At 48.4% G+C, this 19471-nt stretch overlaps 1 protein-coding gene and 1 pseudogene across 2 annotated transcripts; one reads left to right on the top strand and one right to left on the bottom strand.

Moving 5' to 3' along the window:
• The first annotated feature begins 3259 nt into the window (after positions 1 to 3259).
• LOC138396141 (U6 spliceosomal RNA) lies at positions 3260 to 3357 on the top strand (annotated as a pseudogene).
• Positions 3358 to 9049: 5692 nt separating this feature from the next.
• CNPY3 (canopy FGF signaling regulator 3) lies at positions 9050 to 18811 on the bottom strand. 2 transcript variants are annotated; one of them, XM_069487966.1, is made up of 6 exons: positions 18242 to 18493; positions 14456 to 14579; positions 12715 to 12811; positions 10813 to 10935; positions 10441 to 10558; positions 9050 to 10096 (listed from the first exon to the last, which is right to left on the bottom strand). In XM_069487966.1, the coding sequence occupies exons 1-6, from the start codon at positions 18387 to 18389 to the stop codon at positions 9873 to 9875; spliced, it is 834 nt and encodes a 277-aa protein (XP_069344067.1). In that variant the 5' UTR covers positions 18390 to 18493; the 3' UTR covers positions 9050 to 9872. The 2 variants fall into 2 exon arrangements, with proteins under 2 accessions (XP_069344067.1, XP_069344068.1); XM_069487967.1 differs by lacking the exon at positions 14456 to 14579 and having other exon boundaries at positions 18242 to 18811.
• Positions 18812 to 19471: the final 660 nt, after the last annotated feature.

The raw sequence follows: 19471 nt of genomic DNA, 5'->3' as shown, positions 1-19471 counted from the left end.
GTCCCTGCTACTCGGGAGGCTGAGGCAGGAGGATGGCTCGAGCCCAGGAGTTTGAGGTTGCTGTGAGCTAGGCTGACGCCACAGCACTGCAGCCTGGGCGTCAGAGTGAGGCTCTGTCTCAAAAAATAAATAAATAAAATAAAATATTTGAAAAGTTATGTGGCTTAGGGCGACTTATTATCTTTTCCCCCCACATATTATTACTTTCTTTTCCGTTTGCCTTGCCTGGGGGAGGAAAGCTGAACAAGGTAGGGCCACTCTTTTAACTCTCTCTGAAAGCACCTGAGGTAAACCTGTTTTTTTTTTTTTTTTTCCCTTGGCTCAGAAAGCTGTTGGGAAATGCCACCTTTAGAATGACCAACAGGCTGTGAGATGTACTAGACTCTTTGGGTCTCAATATAGAAGGACAAGTATTCTTGTTATTTTGGTGTTTGTGGCCTTTTTCCTTTCTTCTCCCAATATTCACATAAATAATAGTGAAACCTGGGAGAAGAGCATTGATTTGTAAATTTAGACATCTGTGCCCACACTTTCATTTGGATGTGGCCACTTAAAGAAGAATGGATTTAGGCGCTCTTTGATGAAACCCAGCTTCAAAAAAAAAAAGTATTAGTATTTAGAGCAGCCACCCCCAACCTTTTTGGCACCAGGGACCAGTTTCATGGAAGACAATTTTTCCATGGATGGGGTCGGAATGGGGGGGGAATGGTTTGGGGATGATTCAAGTGCCTGACATTTATTGTGCATTTTATTTCTATTATTATTACAACATAATATATAATAAAATAATTATACAACTCACCATGATACAGAATCAGTGGGAGCCCTGAGCTTGTTTTCCTGCAACTAGACAGTCCCATCTGGGGGTGATGGGAGACAGTGACACCCAAAGAGTGTTGCTTATGTCCAGTCTACTACGTAACCCCGTCTTGGTTGCCATCACTGCAGAAAACCCTGCTTCACAAAGACAGGAAATTGGAAATGGAAGCAGGCTTTTCAGTGCTTTTGTGGCAATCTCAGGATATTCTGCCTTGACTTTAATCCAGAATGTATGGAGATTTGTTGCAAACATACTTTTAAGGCCACCGTCATTTGTGGCCTCAAGCAGATGATCTTCTTCTAGCATAAAGTCTATTCACCTGGCTTATTCACAAATGGGTCGTGGACCCATTCCTTCCCAGTTTGGGGGTCTTTTGTGGTTGGGAAGTAATGCTCAAACTCTCTTGCAAGTTGAGATAGGTGGTCATGCACCAGTTGGGAGAAAGAAGGCCCTGGCTCAGTCTCTTTCAAAAGCTCTGCTAATGTTTGAAACATGTCAAAAACCCCAATGTCCACTCATCGCCTCGTAATTCCAGTTTGGCTTTGAATCCAGCCACTTTACCGACTTGAACACAGTTGTCATTCTCCCCTGAAGTGACAGATTGAGTTCACTGAGCACACTGAATATGTTATACAAGTAAGCAAGTTTTGTGACCCACTCTGTGTCACTGAAATATGCTGCCAGTGGTGACTGTTTTTCTAAAAGAAATCTCTAGAGCAGCTCTCATAACTCAGAAACTCTGGCCAGTGGTCTACCTTTAGAAAGCCATCTCACTGCTGTGTATAGGAGAAGACGTGTGTGCTCTGCGTCCATCTCCTCACAGAGCTGCACGAACAGACGTGGGTTAAGGGCATGTACTTTAATGTGGTTGATCATTTTAATCACATCCTGCAAAACGTTATTTGGTTCAGGTGACATTTTTCGGCTAGCCAGCATTTCTCTATGGATGACACAGTGCGTAGACACACGTTCAGAAGTGACTTCCTTGACCCGAGTAGTGAAACCAGAAAGCCGTCCAGTCATGCAGCCATCCGTGCACATACCAACACAAAATGACCAATTTAATTTTCCTGATGTGTAATCATTCAAAGACTTGAACAGTTCTGCAGCTGCGGTGTTGGTTGGCAACAAAAGTGCACATAACATATCCTCATGGACATCCTCCTGAAAAATATATTGCACAAAAACAAGCATCTTTGCCTTTTTTTCTACATCGGTAGACTAGTCAACCTGGCTGTGTGCCATAGTGACTCATTAATTCTAACAATTGTGCCTCAATATCCTCTGCTATTTTGTCAGTTCATCTAGTTATGGTGCTAGCCAAAAGAGGAACATGTGCCACTTTTTAAACTGTAGCTTCTCCTAGAAGTTCACAGCAAATGTCCTAAGCAGCAGGCAAGATCAACTCTTCATCAATAGTAAGGGGCTTCTTAGCTTCAGCAATGCGGTTAGCCACTAAGAATGACGCTCTCAGTGCAGACACAGTTGATGAAGTGGTGGCCTTCAATAATGGCTTCTGTTCTTCATGTTCACTTTTTTTTCTTTTGAAAAACTCCAGAAGCTTGTCTTTTAATGCAGGGTGTTTTGTCTCCATGTGGTAAGGCAGTTTTGAAGGTTTCATGGCTTTGTTGGATAGCCGGTGGCCACATATTATGCAAAGTGGGCTTGGAGAATGTGAATCACCTGTTGCAATGAACCTGTAATTTAAGTAGGACTCTTGGTATTTTCTTTTAAATGCAGCTTTCTTTTGTTGGCAGTCTTAGAGTCTCCTGCTGTCTCATCATTGGGTCTTCCCCCCTTTTCAAAGAAGCTCTTCAGTGACATTTGATTTTTTACTCATTTTTGCTAGGGTTAGCTTGTGGGCTTAACAAAACTGTGACTGAGACAAGTGCACAGTGTGGGAAAGAGGCACGGACAGAAGTGGTAAATAAAATAATGGGCGGGCCACGCTCAGACTAAAACAACTGTTGGATTCTGATGTAAAGCCTGCCAGCAGATGCAGCTGTACAACTGAAGTACATCAACTCGCTTGCCACTATACAGTCTGCCACGAGAGGCAGCTTAATTGTCACTTGCCACTCACTGATAGGGTTTTGATATAAGTCTGCAAGCAATTGATATATTATGGTCTCTGTGCAGTCAAACCTCTCTGCTGATAATCTGTATTTGCAGCTGCTCCCCAGCACTAGCATCACCACCTCAGCTCCACCTCAGATCATCAGGCATTAGATTCTCATAAGAAGCCACAACCTGGATCCCTCCGTGCTCAGTTTACAGTGTGGTTCATGCTCCTATGAGAATCTAATGCTGCCGCTGATCTGACGGGAGGCGGAGCCCAGGTGGTGACGCAAGGGAGCAATGAGGAGTGGCTGTAAATACAGATGAAGCTTACTCACTCGCCTGCCACTCACCGCCTACTGTGCAGCATAATTCCTAACAGGCCATGGACCAGTACAAAAATTGGAACTATACAGAGAAGATTAGCATGGTCCCTCTTCGAGGATGACATGCAAATTTGCGAAGCATTCCATTAAAAACAGTGTGAGTAACTTCTAAATGTACATACTTTCCATTTCAAAAACAAGATTTTTGTTCCCAAGTTAGTAGTTGTTTGATTTCTTTCTCATCCAGAAACTTTTTTTTTTTTTTTTTTTTTTTTTTTTTTGACAGGGTCTCACTGTCTCCCAAGCGGGAGTGGAGTGGCATCATCATAGCTCATTGCAACCTTGAACTCTTCCTGGACTCAAGAGATCCTCTTGTCTCAGTCTCCCAAATAGCTAGGACTACCGGCACATGCCACCATGCCCAGCTAATTTTTCTAACTTTTTGTAGAGACAAAATCTCCCTATGTTGCCCAGATTGGTCTCAAGTTCCTGGCCTCAAGCGATCCTCCCACCTTGGCCTCTCAAAGTGCTTAAGATTATAGGTGTGAGCTACCAAGCCTAGCCTCAACTCTTCTTTTTTTTTTTTTTTTTTTTGAGACAGAGTCTCACTTTGTTGCCCAGGCTAGAGTGAGTGCCGTGGCGTCAGCCTAGCTCACAGCAACCTCAAACTCCTGAGCTCAAGCGATCCTACCGCCTCAGCCTCCCAGGTAGCTGGGACTACAGGCATGTGCCACCATGCCCGGCTAATTTTTTCTATATATATTTTAGCTGTCTATATAATTTCTTTCTATTTTTAGTAGAGGTGGGGTCTCGCTCTTGCTCAGGCTGGTCTCGAACTCCTGAGCTCAAACGATCCGCCCACCTCAGCCTCCCAGAGTGCTAGGATTACAGGCGTGAGCCACCGCGCCCGGCCCTCAACTCTTCTTTACATGATGTTATTCATTGACATTTCATTAGGTAGAATATTGTATCTAATTCTTATAATCTTCCTTGTTTATTTCTTTATTTTGAGACAGGGTCTTGCTCTGTTGCCCAGGCTGGATTTGAAATTCTGTACTCAAGTGATTTTCCCACCTCAGCCTCTCAAGTAGCTGGGACTACAGGTGAACATTGCACCCAGTTTGTTTTTGTTTTGATTCATAAGAAGTAGAAATTCATTTTTCAGTTGATGGATGCCAAATGCCAAACTCTAGACCAAGGTACTGAATAAAACTCTTCTCTGCTAACTGTATCTACCCCATACTGAACACTGGGACACTGAGGGAGAGGTGGGAAGCCACCTACCTGCTTGGATTCTGCTAGCAGAATTATCACAATGGGTCCCTTTTTGATCTTTCTTTTAAGAAACTCTTGTTGAGTCAGTGTAAAATAGGTCTCTATATCAGTAAGTTGTAACACTAACAATGGTGGCTACATTACTATTAAGTAGTGCACCAATGAGAATTCCAGTGATGTGTAAGAAGATTCTTTTCCATCATTGCATACTTTGTTTTTTTTTTTTTTTTTTTTTTGAGACAGAGTCTCACTCTGTTGCCCAGGCTAGAGTGAGTGCCGTGGCGTCAGCCTAGCTCACAGCAACCTCAAACTCCTGGGCTCAAGCGATCCTCCTGTCTCAGCCTTCCGAGTAGCTGGGACTACAGACATGCACCACCATGCCCGGCTAATTTTTTCTGTATATATTTTTAGCTGTCCATATAATTTCTTTCTATTTTTAGTAGAGGTGGGGTCTCGCTCTTGCTCAGGCTGGTCTCGAACCCCTGAGCTCAAACGATCCGCCCACCTCGGCCTCCCAGAGAGCTAGGATTACAGGCGTGAGCCACCACGCCCGGCCTGCATACTTTGTTAAAAGCAGTTTTAAGGAGTGTTAATGTCCAGTAAGGTATCTTCAGATCTTCAGTATACACAGATCTGCGCACTGAGCTATTCTTCAACATAAAAATTATACCCTATTTGGGCCCTGATAACAGGCTAAGCATTGCTCATTGAAACAGGTGACTTAGCATATGCCATCACATCCAAAACACTAAGACAGCATTGGTGAGGACAGCTGAACCTTGAACAACCTGGGGGTTAGGGGATCTATCCCTAAGTCAGAAATGTGTGTATAACTTTTGACTCCTCCAAAACTTAAATACTAATAGCCTTACTATTGCCAGAAGGCTTACTGATAACATAAAGTCGATTAACATGTTTTGAATGTTATATGTATTATATACTGTATTCTCACAATAAAGTAAGCTAGAGAAAAGAAAGTTATTAAGGAAATCATAGAGAAGACAAAATATATTTGCTATTCTTTTTTTTTTTTTTTTTTTTTGAGACAGAGTCTCACTCTGTTGCCCAGGCTAGAGTGAGTGCCGTGGCGTCAGCCTAGCTCACAGCAACCTCAAACTCCTGAGCTCAAGCGATCCTTCTGTCTCAGCCTCCCGAGTAGCTGGGACTACAGGCATGCACCACCATGCCCGGCTAATTTTTTTCTATATATATTTTTAGCTGTCCATATAATTTCTTTCTATTTTTAGTAGAGATGGGGTCTCGCTCTTGCTCAGGCTGGTCTCGAACTCCTGAGCTCAAACGATCCGCCCACCTCGGCCTCCCAGAGTGCTAGGATTACAGGCGTGAGCCACCGCGCCCGGCCATATTTGCTATTCATTAAGTGGAAGTGGATCATCATAAAGGTCTCTATCCTCATTGTCTTCACATTGAGTAGGCCGAGGAGGAGGAAGAGGAGAGGTGGGCCCCGTTCACTGAAACAGGAGTCTTAACACGGACCATATATCTGCTGTGAAAAATGGGCTTTCTTTTCTTTCAAGAATAAAAAGTAAGAAGGGGAATTTTGGTCATACTTGGGAACTACAGTGATGCAGGGCTGCTGGGAACATTTGGGCAACCGAGACTCCGCATTTAAGGGACTGCCATTCACACAACAAACCTCATTGGTTTGTACGTTTATTACGACAACTTTCTGGCAGGTATTCAGTCAAGTGTCTTATTCTAACAAAACTTATGTATATTAAAATAACGTTCTGACAGATGAAAGTCAAAGGTGTGAAGAGCACATTTTTCTAATTTGCACAAAGATGTTGTGTGGAAATAATACCTAGGAACGTGGAGATAAGGAGCCTGCCTTCCAGGAGCTGCCTTTAAAATAAATAGAGGCCCCGGTGCAGCCTCCTCTGAGATAACCCCTGCGATTTCCCTCTGAGCCCGTGCTTCTTTTCATTGTTGGACTGGAACAAACTGGCCTTGTGGTTTGTCCATCAGCTCTTGTGGCTCTGGTTGATGGAAGTCTCCAACAGAGATGGATCCACTCTGGGGTTCTGAAAAGTCATGTTTCTGAGGACAAGACCCTGATCCAATCTGACTCTATTGAAGTCCTGCCTCCTTTTAGGACAACTCCCTGGGTTGTCCTAAAAGGTGAAGTGGGTTTCAGCTGCCCTCATCTTAGGAACCATGAGAGATGTCTGTCAAGCATGCAGCTTCCCAGGTCCCAACCCAGCAGGTCTGAGGTGGGCCCAGACATCCTTCCATAATCTGTCATGGGAGTTTAAAAAAAAAAAAAACAAACAAGAAACAAGCAGCAAACCAACATTCCAGGTGACTCTCATGTCCAGGTGAGTTTGGGAAATCTTGTTCTAAAAGGTTTCTGATGGGGGCAGTGAAATCAGGTTAACTTGGGCTCAGACAGTCCCTTACCTTATGGACGGGGAGGGGTGTGGGAAAGTCAGAGGCAATACCCAAAGTCAAGAAGGCTTTTATGTGTGGTGGGAAGAGAAACAGAAAACCCTAGGAAGACGGATCCTGTATTCTGCCTTTTCTAGGCTGGGCCAGGAGAAGCTGCCTGCTGGGGTGGGCTGCGTGGAGAGCTAGTGAGTGTGCACCAGCCCGGCCCTCGGGAGCAGGTGGTGGGCTCGTCATGCAGCAGCCATAGGCCAAAGAGCAGAGCAGTCACAGCGCTGCCTGCCCTCAGGTCTGGGCCTGGGCCTGGGATTGGGCCACCGGGCCAACACCCCACTAAGGGGTTGGGTCTTTGCCTCTTCCTATGTTAAGAATCAATGAAGCTCTGGGGACAGAGGTAAGCCAGGCACCGAAGTCCTGTGGGTTAGTGACAGGTTGGGGGAATCAGACTCCTAGAGCCCAGGGGGCTGAAAACAGATCCCTGTCCCGGGTCCCACCCCTTCCCCACTCCCCAACCCCCAGCCATGCTCAGAACAAAGTCCAGGACAGGACGGCCTGTCAGCCCCTTTAACAGGGGGGACATCAGTCCTGGATTTGAGATGGGGGCTAGACCAAAACACTATCCTCCAAGGACCTGTTCTAAGCCTCAACAGCCAGAGGAGAAAAAGCTTCCACTTTGCTTCACTCCACTCTATGGCCTTGGCTGCCCTAACCTGGGGGAACAGGGGGGCTGGGCCCACGCTATGAGGGGGGACCCTCGCTCCCACGAGTTTGGACCCCAGAGCCCCTGCACTAGGCTCAGGGAGCCTTGAGCAGTAGATCCACTTCCACCCACCAGGCCCAGCCCAGGGAAGTGTGGAGTCTCAGTGTGGGTGCTCAAAGAGGGCGCAGCTCTGGTGGAACTGTGTGGCGTTCTCTCCTTCCAAGAAGCACCTGCTGCTTCCCATTTTCCTTTTAAAAGAGTCTCGGTGGTGGTGGTGGATTAAGGCCAGGAAAACAAACCAGTTCGACGTGAACTATACCGTCAGTGCCAGGTGTTGGGGAAGAGGTGCTGGCAGCCACAGACAGTAAAAATACAATGGACTTGGAATCTGGAAACCAGAGTCTGAGTCCCAGCTATACCACATATTAACAGTAGGACGGCCGGGCGCCGTGGCTCACGCCTGTAATCCCTGCACTCTGGGAGGCCAAGGCAGGAGGATCGCTTGACACCAGGAGTTCGAGAACAGCCTGGGCAACATGAGACCCCGTCTCTACAAAAAACTTAAAAAGTAGCCAGGTGTGGCAGCACGTGCCTATAGTCCCAAATATTCAGGAGGCTGAGGTGGGAGGATCCCTTGAGCCCAGGAGTTCGAGGTTATAGTGAGCTATGACTGCGCTACTACATTCCAACCTGGGCAACAGAGTAAGATCATATCAAGACAGAAAAGAAAGAAAGAAAACAAAAAAAAGAAAAAAACCTAGCAGGACCTTGGGCACATCACTTGACTTGAGCCTGTTTTCTCCTCTATGACCAGCATCCACCTCACCAGTGTGTTGTAAGGGTTAAAGTCCTGTGAATACATACAACTGTCATCACTATTGCTACCAACTGCCTTGATCCCTGCCCTCAGGACAACCTGGGGAGGGGCCTGAACCTCCCACCCCTCTCCCTAGAGGCCAGCCTTCCTATTCCTCCCCTGTCCCTGAAGAACAGGGTGTAGCCAGGTGTTGGGAGATTGGGATGTCCTCTTCTCTGGGTTCCAGGTACAACAGTTGGGAAGAGCAGAGTGATCAAGTGTGGTCATCAGAGAACAAGGTTCAAGACCAACAGGCAGGGTCAGATGGAGGCAGCAGGGAGGGGCAGACACCCAGTAAACACTTCACACAACAAATGGGAGGCCTCAGGGAGAGAGGAGAGGCAGGAGAGAGGGAGGAAAGGAGGGCAGCCAGGTGCCCAGGACACAAGGGAGTAACATGAGCCAGGGTCAGTGCACTGTGCTGGGCCTCACCCTAAACAACACTGGGCCTTCCCCGCACTTGCTGTTCCCAACAGTTGGCAGGGTCAGCCTCAATTAGAGGAAGATGGGAGCAGCCTCCCCCTCTTCGGCCCCAAAGGCTGGAAGGTGAGGGGCAGGGAAGAGCAACAGGGGCTCCCAGGTACCTCTGAGGGTTGAAGACTCAGAAATAGGAACCAAAAGGCCAGAAGGGTTTTACTCTGTGAGCCCTGCAGACGCCGGGCAGAGTGCAAGGTGTCCACGGAGGGGCGAGCACGGAGGACGAGCTATGGGGTGCTGCAGTCTTGCTTCCCTGTGAGGGTGGCAGTGAGGGCAGGTGGAGGCCCGGCATGGGCTCACGGGCTCTGGAAGGACTCCAGTCCTGGTGCCCAGTTCTGACCCCTGCCCATCCTGAGTTCACACCAGAGTCCTTTTTTTTTGAGACAGAGTCTCGCTCTGTTGCCCGGGCTAGAGTGCCGTGGCGTCAGCCTAGCTCACAGCAACCTCAAACTCCTGGGCTCAAGCAATCCTGCTGCCTCAGCCTCCTGAGTAGCTGGGACTACAGGCATGCGCCACCATGCCCAGCTAAATTTTTCTATATATTTTTCGTTTTCCAGTTAATTTCTTTCTATTTTTCTTTTAGTTGAGATGGGGTCTCACTCTTGCTCAGGCTGGTCTCAAACTCCTGACCTCGAGCGATCCTCCTGCCTCGGCCTCCCAGAGTGCTAGGATCACAGGCATGAGCCACCGCGCCCGGCCTCACACCGAAGTCCTTGAAGTCCGGAAACCACATGGCCTGCCTGAAGCCTGCGTCAGGAGAGCAATGCTTGGCGGAGGGTAAAGGCCGGCATGGGCTGAGCATGGCTGCTCTGATTTCTTCCTGGGGCTTGTGTCTTTCCTTGGCAGAAGAGGGCACAGCCAAGGTGGCAGAGCCATGTTTGCCTGCTAGAGCCATGCCCCAGATGCTTCAGCTTCAAAGTCAAGGGTCTCGGTACAGGGGACACTGGATTAGGCTCAGAGCTCATCGGGGGGGCTGTGTGTGAGGGGGGATGCCTTCTGAATGCCCTCATCCTCCTCTGGGCTGGGGTCTTCCTCAAGGCCACCCAGCTCCTTCCTTTGTTTGCTGCTGCTGCTCCTGCTGCCTGATGCCTTGGCCCTGCTGCTCTTCTTCTTGGACTTCTTCCCTCCGAGGGCGGCTGTGTCTCCCTTCTTGCCGGACCACTGCTCTGCAAGGCAGCCTGCGTGAGGAGGAGAGATACTCTCAACACAGGTGCCTCAGGACTGGTTTGCTGGGTGAGGGGCACCGATCAGGGTGCCACAGGGAACAGCAACTGGAACTGGTGCCTGACATCAACATCCCTACTTTCCTGCTCACTGTGGCCGCCAGGCCCCCTGGGGCCCCTGGCTTATCCGCATGGTACGCTGCACCGGGCTCAGGGCCTCTTACCTCACCTCGTCTCGTCTCACCCAGGCCCGGGGGCACAGATCCTCCCATGCCCTCTCAATCCTCTCTGACCCACTCCCCAGAGGGAGAACAAACAATGAAGTCTCTGCCCTGCCTTCCCCAAACCCTTGGACTCACTGGTGTCCTTTCCCTTCAGCACGTGGTTGGCGCAGAGGAATTCCGTCAGGTCCTCCTCCTGGTGGTTCCTGTACCAGTCCTCGATCACCTCCTCAAACTCTTCCACCAGCACGTCGCACTGTTAACCACAACACCCCATATTGGCAAAGCCCCAGCACCTGACTTGCTCCTAGAGGAGCTCAGAGAAGTTTCACGACCCTCCGCAAGATAGGCAGGCGGCTGTGATTCACCCAAGGGAACTGAAGACGGGGAGGTGAAGTGACTTGATTAAAGTCACCCAGCCTTTGATGGCCTTCCTCAGAGCAGACCAATCCCCACTCGTCTTCCCTCCCCATTGGGCATAACAGCCCCCAAGGGCTGAAGGGCCTGTACCTGCTTCTTGAGGTCAGCCACCTCTGCAGAAGTCTCGTTCCACAGCTCATAGGGGATGTCCATCACCACCTTGACCCCTTTGTGTACCAGGTTGTGTAGCGTCTCAAAGGTCTCTGACATGCCCTGGAAGAAGCGACCAGATATGGGAGGCGTAGCTAACTTCTTTACCTCCTGCCCTCCTCTCCCAGTGGTGTCTGAGGACCTAGCTCTGAGAAGTCACGACCCTCTAAAGCTTCTCATCCTTGACCTTACCGTCCTCTCCCATTTTTGGCCTGTTTCCCATAACCCCTACACATACACATGCTGACCTGCCTCCCCACACTTCATCCTTTCACACAGATCAGCTGTTGCCTTCAGGCCCTTTGATCTTTTTTTTTTTTTTTTTTTTTGAGACAGGGTCTCAACTGTGTCACCCTGGCTACAGTGCAATGGCATCATCACAGCTCACTGCAACCTCAAACTCTTGGGCTCAGGCGATCCTCCTGCCTCAGCCTCCCAAGTAGCTGAGATTACAGGCGCACGCCACCATGCCAGCTAATTTTTTCTATTTTTAGTAGAGATGGGGTCTAATTCTTGCTCAAGCTGGTCTCGAACTTCTGACATCAAGCAATCCTCCCGCCTCAGCCTCCCAGAGTGTTAGGATTACAGGCGTGAGCCACCGAGCACTTTGAATTTATACTCCTTTTCCAGGAAGTAAGTTTCTCTTCGCTCTCCTGGCTCACTGTGGCTGGACACACTCCGCCTTGAAGATCAGTTTAATTCAGTTCATAAAGAACGACCTCATTCTTTGTCTTCCAGCTGCATACTAATCCCCCAAATGGCCACATCAATGTATTTAACCACTCTCCTACTGGTAGACATTCGATTGTTTCCAATTTTTTTTGCTATGGAAAAAGATTTTTTTTTTTTTTTTGAGACAGAGTCTCACTCTGTTGCCTGGGCTAGAGGCTGTGGCATCAGCCTAGCTCACAGCAACCTCAAAATCCTGGGCTCAAGCGATCCTTCTGCCTCAGCCTCCTGTGTACCTGGGACTACAGGCATGCGCCATCATGCCCGGCAAATTTTTTCTATATATTTTTAGCTGTCCATATAATTTCTTTCTATTTTTAGTAGAGACGGGGTCTTGCTCTTGCTCAGGCTGGTCTTGAACTACTGACCTTGAGCAATCCTCCCGCCTTGGCCTCCCAGAGTGTGGAAAAAGATCTTAAATACTTTTTATTAAAGCAAATACAGATTTATTATTCAGTACAAAATTCATATGAATTTCTGCTGCTTGATACTATAGCCTTAGGTATCCTAGGGGTTTTATGACTGATCTCCCCTGCCAGAAGGAAACTCAGGTAGAAGAAAAATGCAGGTGGCAACTATCTTACCATGTGCCAGGCACTGACAGAGATAAAGAAATATGGCCTTGCTGTAAGCAGCTTATTCTCCAGGGAGAGAAGCATTCGTGCGCACAGTGAGTGCACTATGTCACACAGACACCGTGGCAGGCATGTAGCGAGGAGCCCTGTGGGCCTAGATGAGGGACGGGGCAATCATTGCCCCTGCGTGTCTTCTGACATCTCCCTTAAACCTCCACATTTCTGCACATCCTGGACTTTGCTGAATTCTCCCCATTCAAGTCCCCATGGGGGTTGCCGTCCTGGAGCATTTCTGCATGTGTCTGAGATTAAGGCAGGACCCTCAGGGACAGGCTCTCGCCAGCATGAATGTGTCTACTGCCACTGAAACGTCAGGCCACTCAGGAGGGGAAGAGTGCAAACGGTAATCAAAGAATGGGAAGAGGCAAGGAGGGAAGGTCCCAGGGCATGGTTTTCACATCACACTCTCACCAGCAGACACACTCAGACACATGCAGGCCTGGCCGCAGACGGGATGAAGGGCAAGCACAAATCCAACCTTGGCAAATCGGTTGCTGCCGGTCCTCTCCTTGTGCAGGCTGTAGTCCAGGAGCCTCTTGCAAATGGTCTCAGTGACTTCAATTAACCGTAAGTCCCTGCCAAGACAGCAGCACGAGAGGAACTGAGTTCCTCTCCTAGACCCAGTGGCTTAGTGGTCTGTCCCTCCAGCCCTGCTGCCCCAACACCTGTGCATCTCACCAACGAGAAGTCAGAGCTGGAAGGAAGATAGGGCATCTGGTCTGGGGGCTCTGAAATGCAGACCAGAGAGACAATATTTTAACAGCTCTAAGGGAAGGAATTTTTTATAAAGACAAATGATTCAGGCCGGGCGCGGTGGCTCAAGCCTGTAATCCTAGCACTCTGGGAGGCCGAGGCGGGTGGATCGCTCAAGATCAGGAGTTCGAGACCAGCCTTAGCAAGAGCGAGACCCCGTCTCTACTAAAAAAATAGAAAGAAATTATCTGGCCAACTAAAAAATATATATAGAAAAAATTAGCCGGGCATGGTGGCACATGCCTGTAGTCCCAGCTACCCGGGAGGCTGAGGCAGTAGGATCGCTTAAGCCCAGGAGTTTGAGGTTGCTGTGAGCTAGACTGATGCCACGGCACTCACTCTAGCCTGGGCAACAAAGTGAGACTCTGTCTCCAAAAAAAAAAAAAAAAGATAAATGATACAGTATTTAGATTTTTTTTTTTTTTTTTTTTTTTGAGACAGGGTCTGGCTCTGTTGCCCAGGCTAGAGTGCAGTGGCATGATCATAGCTCACTGCAACCTCAAACTCGTGGGCTCAGGCAATCCTCCTGCCTAGTATTTAGATTTTTTTTTAAGTTTGTTTTTTTGTAGTGACAGGGTCTCAATATATTGCCCAGGCTGGTCTCAAACTCTTGGCCTCAGGTGATGCTTGAGTTGGCCTCCCATAATGCTGGGATTACAGGTGGGAGCCACTGTACCCGGGAGCATTTAGATTTTTTTATAAAGCAAAATATATTAAATTTTGATGGTAAAACATCATTTCATTTTTTTTTTTTTTTTTTTTTTTTTTTGTTGAGACAGAGTCTCACTTTGTTGCCCAGGCTAGAGTGAGTGCCGTGGCATCAGCTTAGCTCACAGCAACCTCAGACTCCTCGGCTTAAGCGATCCTACTGCCTCAGCCTCCCGAGTAGCTGGGACTACAGGCATGCGCCACCATGCCCGGCTAATTTTTTCTATATAGATTTTTAGTTGTCCATATAATGTCTTTCTATTTTTTTTAGTAGAGACGGGGTCTCGCTCAGGCTGGTCTCGAACTCCTGACCTTGAGCGATCCACCCGCCTCGGCCTCCCAGGTGCTAGGATTACAGGCATGAGCCACCGCGCCCGGCTCATTTTGAAAGGATGATCACAGTTGACAGGGTTTTTTTTGGTTTGTTTTTAATATTTATAACTGGCAAAATAAAAAGTTGGTACTCATACGTTACCAATATTTTTAAAAATTGCATTGGTCCAAGAAATCCAAGAGTCTGGGAATCACTGATATAGCCCAACAGTCTTGTTTTTACAGATGGAAAATCTTAAGCCCCAAGAAGTTAAGGAATTTACGCAGGTCACACAATTAGTTGGTGGGGAGGAACCAGCAGGCAAAGGTGGGTCTCTGTTGGAGCTGACTCCCCTGCGGTGGGTTTGCCCAGCAGGACGGGAGGAGGAAACGCCAAAGCCTCCAGGAACACAGCAGGCCAGGCCAGTGAGCCCCCATTCACTTACGACTTGGTGTATTTGACTCCAGACGCCTTCTGGTCCAGGATGCCATAGCCTGTGCCGATCACCTCCTTGGTCTTGCCGGTTTCCTCAAAAGCTGACTTCAGCTCCACAGCAACATACTTACACACTGGAGGAGGGATACACGGCACAGTCTACTGAGTGCGCGTGAGTCTAATGGGAGGCAAGCGCTCAGCAAAACAGACCCAGGTGGGGCATCCTTTCCTACGCTGGGCCGAGCCACTACTCGCGGTAAGGAAGGAGTTAGTACCAGACCACCAAATGCAGTCCACTATGTGAAACCGTGGCTCCACGACCCACTCCCCCACGTCTACTCTTGGCCCTTATCCCACTGACTTCATTTCTTCCACCACACGCCCCCCCATCACTCTCAACCCTGTCATTTGACTTTAAAATATTTCATGTACACAGAAAAGCTGAAAGAGTACCATGAATAACTATATACCTTCCACTTGTATTCAACAGTTGTTAATGATTTGCTACAATCTCTCCGAGACATAATATATAATAATATATCTCAACAATATATACATTGTTTTTGCTAAACCATCTTGAAAGTAAGTTGCAAATATGATCTTTCACCCCTAAATATGTCACCATGCATCCCCTGAGGACGAGGACCTTCTCCTACATAACCATAAGACAACCATGATACTTAGAAAATTAACAATTCCAACATCATCTAATAGTCCATATTCAAATTTCCCTTACTGTCCCCAAACCGTCTTTCATGGCTGTTTTCTCACTTGATTTCATATGTGTTCCAACCCCAGCTCTCTACTCCCACCAAGTTAATTTGCTCGGGTCCCTCCGGAGAAGTCTTGCTCCTGCTGTTTCTGTACTCTCACTCTCATTTCCTCTTACTCTTCCTCAAACAGTTAAGCAACTCCTATGTGTCAGGCACTGCCTGGGGATACAGAGATGAAAACAAGGTCCTTTCCTTCCAGACACTCAGTTTAAGGGAGAAGACAAAACTGTAAACAATTAATACAGTGCCACCACTGAGGGTGTGAAGTGCCTGAGGCCCTAGCAAAGTGCTTAATGCCCTCTAGGGGCTTCTCTGCCCATTCTCCCAACTGTACATTAAAAGCCTCTCGCCCAGAAAGCTATTCTGGACTAATCCCGCTTGCTCTTGGTTTCATTCTGGGCCTCTGCTGGATCCATGCTCTCCCTAAGGGCCTTCAGTCATCTCCTGTGTCTCTCCACCTAGACTGTAAGGGTCCCCAAAGTGTGCCTCATGTATTAGACTTTTTTTCTGTATTGCCCTAGTCTGAGACTCTATATATTTTGGACACTTGATAAATAATGCTGACAGAGACTGAGTTTGCAGCCAAGCAGCTTCTGATGCCTCTGAATGAAATATGGTCTGCAGGCTAAATGCCATCAGCAGTTTTATTTTATTTATTTATTTTTGAGACAAAGTCTCACTCTGTTGCCCAGGCTAGAGTGCCGTGGCATCAGCCTAGCTCACAGCAACCTCAAAATCCTGGGCTCAAGCAATCCTCCTGCCTCAGCCTCCCGAGTAGATGGGACTACAAGCATGTGCCACCGTGCCCGGCTAATTTTTCTATATATATTTTTAGCTGTCTATATAATTTCTTTCTATTTTTAGTAGAGACGGGATCTCACTCTTGCTCAGGCTGGTCTCGAACTCCTGACCTTGAGCGATCCACCTGCTTCGGCCTCCCAGAGTGCTAGGACTACAGGCGTGAGCCACCGCACCAGGCCAGCAGTTTTAACACTAACAGCAGAGTATGGTAGAAAACCAATTTACCACAAAAATGTATTTATTTATGCCCTGAAGGCTCACTTGGTGAAATTTTTTAACATATACATTAATTGAAGGCTTGGAGAACTTGGAACACGAAAATTCCAAGTCATAAGCTGCTGATCTCAGAGTCTGCAATGAATTGAGGACGTCTCACCTCCCTGGCTCTCCATCCAGAACCATCTGGGCTCCCTTCCCTCTTCTGTCCTGTACTCTGCAAGCTCATCATTTTTCTAGCTCCTTCGCCCCCTTCTCCCATGCCCTCAAACATGTAGTACTCTAGGAGGGGGGAAAGAGAAGATTTAGAACACTGTTTCTCTCTTTTAGCCATCAACCACAACCTTGCTTTCCAACTCTTCCACACATTACCTCTTCAAGACCTCCTCTGGGGATCCCGCCCAGAACCAGACTTGGAGGAGACTCATGGCACAGACCCCAGACCCTCATGGACATCCACCCACACTTTTTTTTGGGCAAGTCCTCCTTCTCTGTGCTGAGGCCTGTTTCACTCAGCTACTGAGCCAGGAGGCAAGCTTTGTGGGCCAGACACAGTCAGCACTTAATAACAAAGGTGTAATAATAATAAATATAAACAAATATTAAGAGGTGCCTAAGTGTTGGAGCTTGCCAAGCCATCCTGTGACTGAAAATCGCTTTTAAATTAATCTTCATCAATTACAAAATGAGGTTAGACTAGAATGATCTGTAAGATCCTGGCCAGCTCTACGCTTCTATGAGTCTGTGAATGCCTCCTAAGGAAAAGAAAACGTGAGCTTCTTAGGCTATGAGAACAATAAGAGACATAGTATGGGTGCTTTGGTATCAGAACAAGATAGAAAACAAAAAGAAGAGGAAGCAGAATGCCCAAAGGATATCAGTTAAGACTAGAGGATGAATTGAAGAAAAGCATCTGTCTATGTGAGAAAGCAAGGGAGCAAGCACAGCTAGAACCCATACTGGGTGCTCTACCAGTGAAGTAGCTTATCGCTGGAGCAGCTCACTTTTAATCTCTCTAATGGAAGGATTATGTGTCTCCAACCACATAATTCCCAGTGTTTAGGGAACATCTGGCCTGATGTAAACTTTGAATTCAGATGAAATGGATTCATAGCCAAATGTGTGGGAGGTGGGAAGGAAGGAGAAATGGAAGAGAGGAAAAAGAAGTAGGCCCTTCGATCACTGGTGAGCTCCGTTTCTCTCTCTGAAGTTCCTCACTTCAACGCCTATGTTGGGACTCCATAATCCTAAAATCTTCCTCCTTCACCAAGTTCGCCCCAGGTCTATTCTTCTCCCAAAGTGACCCCTTAGGCCTCAGGCCCTCCCCCTTCTCCACACACACCCATAGCCCCCACTTAATCATATTTATTGCAAAAACATGTATTGAGTGCCTACTGGATACTCTGGGAATAACTATCTGAGACAAAGTCCCTGTTCTCAAGGAGCTGTCAGTGAGGGCAACAGACAACTACACTGATTAGGTTGCCGTGAGGGCACAAGCGGAAGAGCCTCGGGTTCTTCTTGCCTCAAGATGAGTCATATGGACCTTTTCAGTTCCTCAAACTCATCCTTTGCTTCTTAGCCTGCAAGCCCTACTTGCAGGAACTACATCTGTAGCTTCCTCTGAGTAGGCCCTCTCTTTCCACTTCTCTTCACCAGCTAACTCCTACTTACTCTTCAGGCCTCCTATATGAAGCCTTCCCTGACTCCGTCCACACACAGCCTTCGCTACCCTCCACTCCAGGCTCCCAGAGCCTAGTACCTCCCCTATCACGGCATCTGCTACCCTGGATTATAATTGCTCGTTTCTACAGATTTGTGAACTCCAGATGTACCGAGACGGGATCCCTTGCCCACCCTGGTGTCCTAGCGCCCAGCACAGAGCCAAGCACACAGCAGGTTCAATGAACGAAAAGACTCCAGAGTTCAGGACCCACCATCCTCCAACGCTTCTCCGCAAGCCCCGCCCCTCAGGCAGGATACGCCCCGCGGCCCCGCCCCCTCACCTTCGCATTTGCTGGGCAGTCGGACCCAGTCGTTCTCCTCGGCTCGGGCCTGGCTCGGGCCCAGCTCCGGGGCCGGCAGTAGTAGCAGCATCAGCAGCAAGGGGAGAAGCAGAAGACAGCGGGGCGCGGGCTCAGGCAGCCACTCCATGGCCCAGCCGGCCCCGACCCGAGCGGACCAGGCGGCGCTTCCTCCGGCCGCGCGCGCTGAGCAGCTTCCCCGATGCGCTTCCGGGACTGCACACGTGCCTCCACGTAACCAGGGCAACAGCGAGCCCCTAGCCCGCCCCCTCCTCTCGCGGCCTCAGCCCGCCTTCAAAGCGGACGAAGGGCTGCGGGAGACGCAGCCAATAGGCTTTCTCGGGGTTTGCCCTCTAGCGAATGGGAAGGCGATCTTTTTTCAGCCTCGGCCAGTAAGAGAACGGATGGTGGCCTCGGCGACCTATGGCAACATCTTTTCCCACCCACTAACGGAGAGGATGGAGGAGCAGGAGCCAGGGGAAAGCCCGGGTCTGGCCTGATCGGGATGGGTTTAGGGGCCCTGCTCCTGGAAGATAGGGGGTAAGGCCGCCTCCTTGAACGTCACTTCCCTCCTGGGGTCATAACGCGGCAACATTTACTGAACACCTGTTTTTAAATTTTATTATTATTGTATTGTTGTTACACCCAGTCATTCTAGTAGGCGCTTAGAGTGAGAGGAGGACAACTCAGTCCCCAGCCTTCAAGCTTTCTCAGAGCCTAGTAACCCTAGATTCGTCCTAATGAGAACTAGAACAAATAATTTACTCTAAAAGCTCCAGTTTTTATTTGTACGATGACAAAGTGATCCTCCTAACTGCTTTGCACCCGGCCCTAATTTTCTTTTTAGTATATAATCCAAGTCCCTTTTACTGCTCTATTATTTATTTCTTTGGATACTGAGTTCCCAGAAGGCAGGAACTTGGCTGATAAACGATTGTATTTCCCTTCCACCTCCCGAGCAACAACAGTTTGCCTGGCACAGGAGACACCCAGTAAGACTCCCATCTGCTGTGTCATTAAGAGGAGCACTCTCGGCCAGGCACAGTGGCTCATGCCTGCAATCCTAGCACTCTGGGAGGCCGAGTCAGGAGGATCACTTGAGGGCAGGAGTTTGAGACCAGCCTGAGCAAGAGCGAGATCCTATCTCTACTGAAAATAGAAAAAATTAGCTGGGCGTGGTGGCGTGCACCTGTAGTCCCAGCTACTCAGGAG

This window comes from Eulemur rufifrons, chromosome 15 (genome assembly GCF_041146395.1).
Source record: "Eulemur rufifrons isolate Redbay chromosome 15, OSU_ERuf_1, whole genome shotgun sequence".
In the NCBI taxonomy this organism is placed as follows: Eukaryota; Metazoa; Chordata; class Mammalia; order Primates; family Lemuridae; genus Eulemur; species Eulemur rufifrons.
Note: the sequence above shows the minus strand (reverse complement) of the source record. Positions and strands in the feature narration are given on the sequence as shown.